Below are 10,484 nucleotides of genomic sequence, written 5' to 3'. Positions count from 1 at the left end.
TGCGTGTGCTTCGTGGGACCGGGCGGCGCCGAGGGACAGAGAAGCCAGCGTCCAAAGAAACTCCCCGAAGCAAACTTCCCAAGTAAACTCCCCAGTGGAGCCGGAAACGTAACCCCTTCAATTCCCTGGAAGGCAAGTTTGGGAAGCCCGCAGTGGTGCAGGCCAGAGATAGAAGTGTGAGCCTCCTTGTATTCTGGTGGTAAGGGCCGAGCAAAGAGGTTCTTTTCTGAAGAACTAACCGTGCATCTGTCCCCCACACTAGCTGAGACCTGTTCCCTTTTTTAGGCCTTGCTCCCTGATGCTCGTACAGGTTTAGGGCCAAAACTGGGATTTGAACCTGAGCATCAAGTATTTGTTAAGTGAATGGAGCCATGGGGTAGATGGCTGCACTCTCCCCGAACTTTACTTATTCACATCTCTCTGGCTTTGTTCGTCTCTGCTGCCAGTAGATCTAGCTTCTGACATTCTTTAGCTTGGATTAGTACAGGGCTGCTTAATTGGTTCATGTTGTAACCAGAGATCTATTTAAAGGGGACAAAATTGTTATGGAAACTTCTGTTTAAAATCCTTCAATTATTTTCATTAAGGCCCAAATTCTTAGTTTGGCCTCTAGGTCCTGCAGTATCTGCCCCCACCTATCTATCATTCCCAACCCTTTATCGTGTCCACGTCCATGTATTCCAGCTCTTGCTTTTCAGTTCCTCAAACTTCCCTTGTTGCCTCCTACCTCAGGACCTTTGCACCAGGTATTCCTTCTTCCTGGTATGCTCCTAGTCCGTGGTATCATCATTGCCTAATTAACTCTTACTTATCCTTCAAATTTAAGCTCAGATGCCCCTTCCTCAGGAGTGGCCTCTCTTCACTCTATAGATTAGATTAGCCCTGTAGCCCCACAACATACACTCATTATTGCCCTGTGCTTTTTCTTTATAATACCTATTGCACATTGTATGTATACACTTGTATAGGTGGTTATTCATTTATGTCTGCCTCTCCCACTAGACTCTAAGCTCCCCAAGTGCAGGAGTAGGGTCTGTTTTGCTCAATGTTGTATTTCTGGCTCTAACATAGTACCAAACACATGATAGGCATTTAGTAAATATTTACTGTTTCCCTCATCTGTTTCTCTTACCTGCCTCTCCTCTGTCTAAACCCAACTATCCTTTAGGGTCCAGTTCAGTTTTTCTCCAGGAAATGTTCCCAAGTGGGAGAACTGGAAGGGATCCATGTTTGTGTCCACTTAGAAACTACCTACCCTTAACTCCCATAGCCACCCCTCCAAGGGCAGTGTAAGGAAAGACTCTTGTGTTTTTCCTTACTATTCACACAGACATTTCTGTGACTAGACATTTGTAGTTTCCCCCCCACACACACACTAACCAATTGTCTGACACCAGCTGAATGTCATTCAGTTCAGTTCTGACATTACCTGGAGTTAGCATCAGACCCCACAGGTTAAATAAAGACTCAGTCCCACAAGATTGCCCCACTTCAGATGCAAATCAAAAGTCCCACTTTGTCACCTATACTTCTATAAATCAGGGTTCCCACAACCCCCTCCTTAGGTTCAATAATTTGCTAGAATGGCTTCCAGAACTCAGGGAAATACATTTACTGTTTTTAAAAATATATAATAAAGGATATGATAAAGGATATGGATAAACAGCTAGTTGAAGCGATACATAGGGCAAAATCTAGGTTCTGAGACCAGGAGCTTCTGTCCCTGTGGAGTTGTAGTGTACCACCCTTCGGGCACATGGATGCGTTCACCAACCTAGAAGCTTTTCCAAAAAAGAGAGTTCATCATATAGGCATTATTGATTGTTAACTCAATCTCTCCCCTCACCCCTGCCCAAAGGATGGAAGGCTGGACTGCAGGTTCCAAGCTTCTAACCAAGGCTTGGTCTTTCTGGTGACCAGCCCCATCCTGAAGCTATTCAGGACCCCACAAAGAGTTACCACATTAGGACAAAAAGTACTGCAATCACGCAGGAAATTCCAAGGGATTTAGGAGCTCTGTGTCAGAAATAAGGGTCAAAGACCAAATATTAGAACAAAAGGTACCCCTTAGACCTTCATTGCTTAGGAAATTACAAAGGTTTTAGGAACTCTGGTCAGGAGCTGGTTATCATAATATCACAATATCATAGACAGCTTTGCTGTCTGCAGCCTGAGAGAACAGTTCATACAACACTAGCCTTGTCTGCACAGGCTAGTATAATGCTAGTATAGTGAAGAAAGAATGGAACTTGATATCGACGTGGAGCTTGCCCACCCATCTATCTCTGAAGACCCTTGAGATCTGTCTACTTCTCTGTAAAAGAGACATAATGCATTTATTCACTCATTCACTTATTCAGCAAGGGAGGAGGTATAACAGATTGGAACTCTATGCTCTTGGACCAGTGACTTCATCTCTCCGAGAGATGGATTCATGACAGTACCTATCCCATAGGGTTGTCTTGGAAACAAAACGAGAATTCTTGAAAGGGGCTTAGCACAGGATTTAGTACATAACAAACAATAAATGTTAACTGATATTATAGCTTGAGCCCTCAGCTGAGCACAGGCAGAAACATGACATTGAATTAAACATATAGGCTAGTAGAGAAGAGAGGAAAGCAGATCATCACTGGAGAATGAAGTGTGATCAGTTCTACTAGAGACAGACAAGCAAGAGATAAAGGTGAAAGGTGAAAGGTTCTCTGAACATCCTAGTTTTCCCTTACATATTTTTCTCTGTATAGGGAGGGTAACATGGGGGTGGGGGCTATGCCCCAATAATGTAAGTTCTTCCTTTCCTGTGCAGAGATACTATGAGGAAGTGACTATCTGGCTTCAGTGTGGTAGTAGTGGAAGGTGCTCCAAGAATCCCCTGTGTGTAAACTAATCTCTCATTCTTCCAAAAGTTTCATATAGCTTGGGGAGTGGAGATGAAGGGAAGGAGAGGTATGCAAACATAAGAAATATGTGAGATATGCTGTTTGTGTGATTCTTGTGTTTTCTATTTTATTATTCCTTAGTGTATGGTGAAGCTTCCTTTGAAATGAAGGCCAGGGGACCCCAGAACATGATGTTTACAGCTGGACAGAATATTCAGAGAAAACAATACCCCCTCTTTACCTGGGCATGTGGCAGAGAGTGTGGAAATCAGTAAGGCGGAGGCAAAGGGGAGGCTGTAGCTCCTCACTCCAGGTTTCCTGGAGCTTTGGCTGTCATATTCCTGGGCCCCTCCAGCTGGTTGCCATCCTCCTGTGCTGTTGATTGAGGAGGTTTAAATGTCACAGTCTTTCTCCGTAGGATATGGCAAGATTACTCCACAGCCAAGGCCCAGCTCAGCCTTTGCCATGCAGGGTCCTGGTGACTCTCCTGATTTCTGTGTCTGTGATTTGTAGGCAGCTCAGCCTGGAGGAGGGGTTAGGGTTCTGAGTCCTGCAGTACTTAGGGCAGGGAGTAGGAGAGAAGCACTCAGTATTGACTGCCTTCTTGCGTCCCACATCATCCCATCTGACCCTCCAACAAGCCTGTCAGGATGGCATTATTACCCTATTTTACAGAGGAAGAGAACAAAGCTCAGGTTAAGGGCCTTGCATGTGACATTTGTCATCATGGAGCATCAATGATAACAGCAATTCTTTGCTCGAATACACTAATGACTGTGATACTCAAAATAAAACCTGAAGTCCTCACAATAGCCTCCAAAATTCTGCCCAGTGCCTTTCCTCTCTGACCACCTCTGTCCTGCTCACTCAGCTCCAGCCACAGTGGCCTCTGCTATTTACTCCAGAATATGACAGGCACATTCCCATGTTCCCACCTTAGGGCCTTTGCTCTAGCTGTTTGTTCTGCCCAGAACATTCTCTCCTCCTCACTTCTAAGTCTGTGCTTAAATCTCACCTTCTCAATAAGGCTTACCTAGACAACATTTTAAATCCTGCAAACTACCTCCCGCTGCCACCCACCCCCTTAGTTTTTGTAGTACTTATTTTTCAACACACTGTAAGATTTACTTTTTTATTATACCTGTTTGCCTGTCTTCCCTTCACCAGAATGTAAGGTCTACAAAGGTATGGGGATCGGTATCCTGTTTTTCGATATATCTCCAGCCTTTAGAACAGTCGTGGCATTTAGCAGGTTCTTAATAAATGTTTCCGGTGAAGGAACGAATGAATACTAGACTTCAAAATTGCGTGCTAGGAGCTTCTGAGCTAGTGGGGGATCCTTCGGGTTGCTGGAGGGTGGGAGAGAGATTCAGAGAGCAGGGTTGGCTAGCTGCACGAGACTCACAGGCTTCGGGGGAGGCGCTTGAGAAACTACATTTTCCATGAAGCTCTGAGCGCAGAGGGGCCGCAGGGGTTGCCGGGAAGGAAATACGTGCGAGGAAGGCTGAACCCTTGTCGGGAGGATGGCTTCTCAGCGAGGTTGGCTGTGCGGCGGGAGACTGGCGAGCGTGGGGATGGGTCGCGTCCTGGGAACCCTTCCCAACCTGATATGCCAGGTCGAAACCACCCTTGGGCCTCCGCGGAAAGATGGGCGGGCGCCAGTCAGAGGAGGGGTACCTGCTATGGGAATTAAGCCGTTATTGCAGCCCTCAAGGAGGGTCTCGATGCAGGCGTATGCGCGTGGGAATAGGTTTCTCCCGCTGCCTCCCGCAACTGTCGGCCTCACGTCAGCGGAAGATCCTCGCTGCCCGTTTTACAGATGGGAAACCGAGGTCTGCAGAGGAGAGGTGTCTTAACTAACAACCTTCAAACTCCTTATTTGACTTTGTCCCTCAGACAAAACCCTCCGCTCATGTCTAGTTTCCCCGGGACAGTAGGGTCAGGCCTAAGGGATGGAGTAGAACCTGACCTTCTCTTTGCCCGCAGTATTCCCACTTTCCTGTGTGGTGCAGCAGTATGCCTGGGGGAAGATGGGTTCCAACAGTGAAGTGGCTCGGCTGCTGGCCAGCAGTGACCCACGGGCCCGAATCTCAGAGGACAAGCCATACGCAGAGGTGAGACCAGGGCTGTATTTGAGCCCACTTCACAGCAGGTCAGAGCAAGGGACTCCTCCACTCAAAAGGCCTAGGGCAAGTCACGTGGGTCAGCTGGGCAGGGGATAGGGGTATGGAGCGGCAGTAAAGAGGGAGGAAGGCCTCTAGGCGCTTCAGATCAGTGCAAGTCAATGAACTCAGATTGTTGGGACCAAAAGAAAGATTTTTGTTAAAATAGGCTGGGATTTCCAGTACGTCCTTCCTTCAGGAACTCTCAGCACTTATTGAATTTTAATTCAGCCATCTTGACAATTAAAATGTTTACTTTGACTTTTACATTTTTAAACCAAAAATACTATATATTTCTCTTGACAGTTTAGTAGAGAAAAAATCATAGCATAAAAAGGCTTTAGCCTCCACTTCTGAGACTAGAGTAAATGAATGCTAACATCTCATAGAGCCATTTGAGAGTCAGAGCTTTTCGGGGACCTTGATAGTGCAGGTGTCATTTTCCTTACTGGAAAGATTAGGAAACTGGGACTCAAAGACACGAGATAACTAACCCAAGCCTCCACAGCTCGTTAGAGGCAGACCCTGGGTCTCTTAATTGCTGGTGTTCTGGGGTCTGCTGCCTCCCTTTTATGTCCTTGATGGCATAAGCCTTTATATCCAGTCCTGGGAGGCCCTATGGGGAAGAACAGGATAACTGGGATTGGGGCAGGTGAACTGGTGGTACCAGATTCTTCTCCCTTTCCTCTCAAATTTTATGTTTTTTCCAGCTGTGGATGGGGACCCACCCTCGGGGAGATGCCAAGATTCTTGACAACCGCATCTCACAGAAGACCCTAGGCCAATGGATTGCTGAGAACCAGGACTCCCTGGGCTCAAAGGTCAAGGACACCTTTAATGGCAAACTGCCCTTCCTCTTCAAAGTACTTTCAGTTGAAACAGCCCTGTCCATCCAGGCACACCCTAACAAGGTACAGGATCAGAGTGGAGCACAGAAGTCAGAGTAGAGAAGAGTTTACGTTAAGGCCCTCCCAGGACTTTTACTGCTGCTTTTACCCCACGTGTGCTAGACTCCAGCCCAAAGCTAAATCCAGGCCTGACAACTCTCAATTTAGCTGTGCACGGTCAGATGCTGGTGACACATGTTGGCAGCTAAGTCTAAGTGAACAGCCTGTGCCAGGGGAGTTTCTCCAAGCTTCTTCCTGGGCTCCATTTACCCAGCCCAGGACTATTCATATCTGCCATTTTCTCATTTGGCTCTCTCTGAAAGTTCACCTTCCAGTTCAGGGCAGTTACCCGGTTACCTCAGCTCCATCTTCAGGGAGTCTTTCTGTAACAAGCCATTGAGTCACAGCATACGCATTTGTCTAAACTCATTTCTAGATGGGCAAAGACCCAGAGAAGTGAGGGATTTACCCAAAGTCACACAGCTTGTTAGTGTCAGAGCTTGGCTTGGTGTTTTCTGATTCACAGTCCAAGTCTCTTAAAGTTTGCCCCAGCTCTTCCCCATATTTGGCCCATGTCCCAGCCCTGGGTTGGCTGAACCTGGAGTTTCTGCATTATGCCTTGTCTGGGCTTTTTGCCAGAGATAGGAAGCCACTTCTCTTTGGTAACTGGGGAGGGTAGAGAGCAAGGGCTGGGTGAAACTAGTATCCTCCTAAGTAATGGCTGCATTTTGACCATCTTCCTCCCCTGGCCATCCCATAGGAGCTGGCAGAGAAACTGCACCGCCAGGCTCCACAGCACTACCCTGATGCCAACCATAAGCCAGAGATGGCCATTGCCCTCACCTCCTTCCAGGGCTTATGTGGCTTCCGGCCAGCTGAGGAGATTGTGACCTTTTTGATGAGTAAGGTTGGGCAAAATGATGAGAACATGCATATTGGGCCTAGGATTCATGGGTAACCCAGGGCAGAGCTGGAACAGTGGCCAAGAAGCAAAGCTGAATGTCATAGGAACTGAGGGGCTGGTTGGCCTCAAATTCTTGAAACCACTGAGAAAGGCCTGAGACCAGGCTCAGGTGTGGTTGGTGGTGAGTAGTCGGTTTTCACTGCAAAGTTTGCTTAGCATTGCTTGGCTCTTTGATTAGGGATGGCATGGGGAGGCCTCCTCCAACTTCCCACTTCTATGGGTTCCATCTTGCCATTTTTGATATGGGCCCTGGCCTGGCCTTGCCTTCCTGCAGAAGTGCCCGAGTTCCATTTCTTAATTGGAGATAACGCAGCAACACAGCTGAAGCAGAGCCTGAGCCGTGACTCCCAAACTGTGGCCTCTGCTCTGAAGAACTGTTTCTCCCATCTGATGAAAAGCGAGAAGAAGGTGGTGGTGGAGCAGCTCAACCTGTTGGTAAAGCGGATCTCCCAGCAAGGTGGGTGTCATTGTAGCCTAGGAGCAATGTCCCAGCCTGGGCCCCTGTCTCAGACACTAGGCTGTGGGGACAGGGTTCTCAACCCCTTTGCTGAAATAGAACACTAAAATGGGTCCAGCTTAGATGGCCTGCTGGTGACTACTGATTCCTCCTGCCTGGAGCTCCTGTAGAATCTTGTTCATGTGTCAGATATAGCCCTTAGCACCTGTGAGTCTTATAACATCATGTGCACACACAGGCTGGGAACCTATCTCCTTGACTTTTCTGTCCCCAGTGCTCAGCACAGAGTAGGCATTCAGCATGTCTGAAGACTACGAACAACCCTCTAATCCAGACCAGCTTGTTTCTTTCTTGTAACACTGAAACATTCTTCTTTTACTTACAAATATCTTTCCTCATTCTATGCATTCAAGACAACTCAGCTCAGCAACCCCCCCCCGCCCCCCCCGCCACCACCCTGACCACCACCACCACACACCACCATCATTTCCAAGAAGCCTTCCCTCACCACTCTACTAACCTAAGCTGAGCTCACCCTCCCCTGGTTGGTCTGCAGGACACATTTTAGCCCCTGGCACATTCTTTCTCATGCTATCTGGAGTGACCAACCATCTTGGTTTGCCTGGGCAGAGTAATTTTATGAGACACAGTATTTTCAGTGCTAAAAGGAAAGACCTGGGCTCAAACAGTTGGGCACCCTACATGGAACTCTTTAGTTATCTCCTAACTAGGTTTTGAGCTCCTAGAGCAGTGGTTCTCAATCAGGTAACATTGGCAGTTGTCTGGAGACCTTTTGGTTGTCAAAATCTGTGCTGGGGTGCTAGTGGTATCTTGTGGGTAGAGCCCAGGGATACTGCTAAACTCCTACAATGCACAGGACAGCCCCCACAACAAAGAATTACCTGTCCCCAAATGTCAAGAGTGCCAAAGTTGATAAACGCTATCTTAAAAAACAAAAACAAAAAAACACACTCTAGTCCTTTTAATGCCTAGTGTAGTGCTGGGTATAGAAATGGTCAAAATGGGGAAAACGGTGCGAGCTGGAATTCCAAGGAAGGCTGGCCCCCAAAAGCTTGGGCATGTGGCTGGGAGAACATGCCCACCAGTTTCTGGATTCCTGAGTGGCCTTGGGGTGTTTTGTGACCCTCAGTGGCTGCTGGAAACAGTGTGGAAGACATCTGTGGGGAGCTCTTGCTGCAGCTGCACCAGCAGTATCCAGGTGATATCGGATGCTTTGCCATCTACTTCCTGAACCTGTTAACCCTGAAGCCAGGGGAGGCCATGTTTCTGGAGGCCAATGTGCCTCATGCCTACCTGAAAGGAGGTGAGCTACGTTTCAGCAATGAGCCCCACTGCCATCCCTCTTGAGCCTTGTTTCCCCATCCAGACAAATTGGGAGTGGGTAGTCAAGGAAACCTTTCAGGTCTCATCCAGCTCTGACTGGGGTTCTTGGGGTCAGCAGGGATGAATGCCATGTTGGTGCTGGACACTGCTTGAAACTTAACACCAACCCTGTAACTTGTGTGGGAATCACAATGTGAACCTAGGCTATACTGAGTCAAGGTTGTTCTCACCCGTTATCACACTGCCTTCATGTCTGTCCTGTCAACCCAGAGATTTTTATGTTTAAAATACACATTGCCATTTAAGGGTGTCACATTTTGACTGTTGGCTGTTTATCCTCTTGTGGACAGGATTTTGTGAGAGAATAGTCTGGGTAGGGTTGGGGCTCCAAGGGTGAACATGACTCCCCTTGACAATAACAGGTGACCTGTCATCTGTTTTCAGTATCTGATATTTTTTCCCAGAGAATGCAATTCACACATTTTTACCTAACTGCTGGGAGTTCATAGTACTCAGGTTATAAGGCCCAGCCCTGGAGAGCCAAACTCCAAGGTATCCTTCATCAGCTTAGCACGTGACAATTCTGTCCCCAGACTGCGTGGAGTGCATGGCGTGTTCAGACAACACGGTACGTGCTGGCCTGACATCCAAGTTCATTGATGTGCCAACCCTGTGTGAAATGCTCAGCTACACACCCAGCCCCAGCAAGGACAGGCTCTTTCCTCCAACACAGAGTCATGAAGATCCCTATCTCTCTATCTATGACCCCCCTATACCAGACTTCACTGTTATGAAGATGGAGGTGAGTAGGGGGCCATGGTGGTTGTCTCTTGTGGGGCATTAAAAACCCTGGCAAGGGACACAATGTGGATTATACCTGGGGCTGGGTTTCCTGTCAAGTTCACTTGGTGCAGGGCCAGCCAGCCACAGGGCCTGCCTACTCCTCTCTGTACCAAGGATCAGAGGTGGGGATCCACGCTGATGAGAACCTGAGCAGAGGGGTAAAGACAGCAGAGCTCTTCCCTCTCACTGCCTTTGGGTTTGTCCTGTGCCCCTGTGAGCTGGAGGAACAGAGTCTAAGGTACACCATCCTTTTGTTTCTTCCTGCCCAGGTCCCTGGTTCCACCACTGAGTACAAGGTCTTGGTATTGGACTCTGCCAGCATCCTCCTGATGGTACAGGGTACAGTGACAGCCAGCACTCCCAAAGCCCAGGCAACAGTCCCCTTGCAGCGTGGTGGAGTGCTCTTCATTGGGGCTAATGAGAATGTCTCACTGAAGCTCACTGTTCCTGAAGATCTGCTGATATTCCGTGCCTGTTGTCTCCTGTAAAGGCCATAGCCATCCTAGCTCTCTTGCCCAGTCACCCTAAATCCTGGCCAGCCTTACCTTCTCATGCCCAGCTCAAACTCCTGCCTTGAAAGAGCTGGTGTAGAGCAATGAGATTGAAGGTAATGACTCCTAACGGGCTTAGGCTGAACCATCTTCTTCCTCAAAGGGGCCATGTGAGGATTAAGGGCTGACCTGACACTCCCCTTCCATTCTCACCACACCTGCGTCACAGTAGTAAACTGGTGACATCTATGATTAGCTCAGCATCAGTTACAGCAAAAGAAAGTAGGTAATGTCTAGGTATAGGGTTCTGGCCCTAGGATTACACATTTCCTCAGCTGCAGAGGAGATAAAGGGTAGGCCTGTGATGAGTGTTGTTCATTATCATCCTCTTGCTCTGTCAAAGCAATTAAAGATAACTTTTGTTGAGGCTGTGGCATTGAAGAGCACTCAGTCT

General features: G+C 48.0%; 1 protein-coding gene across 5 annotated transcripts; it reads left to right on the top strand.

Moving 5' to 3' along the window:
* Positions 1–20: 20 nt before the first annotated feature.
* MPI (mannose phosphate isomerase) lies at positions 21–10,457 on the top strand. Of its 5 annotated transcripts, none has more exons than XM_016144141.2 (8): positions 21–132; positions 4,869–4,996; positions 5,755–5,955; positions 6,692–6,833; positions 7,170–7,352; positions 8,503–8,676; positions 9,290–9,498; positions 9,809–10,457. In XM_016144141.2, the coding sequence occupies exons 2-8, from the start codon at positions 4,913–4,915 to the stop codon at positions 10,025–10,027; spliced, it is 1,212 nt and encodes a 403-aa protein (XP_015999627.1). In that variant the 5' UTR covers positions 21–132; positions 4,869–4,912; the 3' UTR covers positions 10,028–10,457. The 5 variants fall into 5 exon arrangements, with proteins under 5 accessions (XP_015999627.1, XP_015999628.1, XP_015999626.1 ...); XM_016144142.2 differs by lacking the exon at positions 21–132 and adding an exon at positions 4,324–4,421 and having other exon boundaries at positions 5,755–5,865; XM_016144140.2 differs by lacking the exon at positions 21–132 and adding an exon at positions 4,325–4,421.
* Positions 10,458–10,484: the final 27 nt, after the last annotated feature.

The sequence above is a fragment of the Rousettus aegyptiacus genome, unplaced genomic scaffold (assembly GCF_014176215.1).
Source record: "Rousettus aegyptiacus isolate mRouAeg1 unplaced genomic scaffold, mRouAeg1.p scaffold_m13_p_3, whole genome shotgun sequence".
In the NCBI taxonomy this organism is placed as follows: Eukaryota; Metazoa; Chordata; class Mammalia; order Chiroptera; family Pteropodidae; genus Rousettus; species Rousettus aegyptiacus.
Note: the sequence above shows the minus strand (reverse complement) of the source record. Positions and strands in the feature narration are given on the sequence as shown.

Excerpts from the sequence above, each read along its gene's own strand:
- MPI (XM_016144140.2), top strand. Across the intron at positions 4,997-5,754 it reads AGGACAAGCCATACGCAGAG|CTGTGGATGGGGACCCACCC; the intron begins GTGAGACCAGGG and ends TGTTTTTTCCAG. Across the intron at positions 8,677-9,289 it reads TCATGCCTACCTGAAAGGAG|ACTGCGTGGAGTGCATGGCG; the intron begins GTGAGCTACGTT and ends TTCTGTCCCCAG.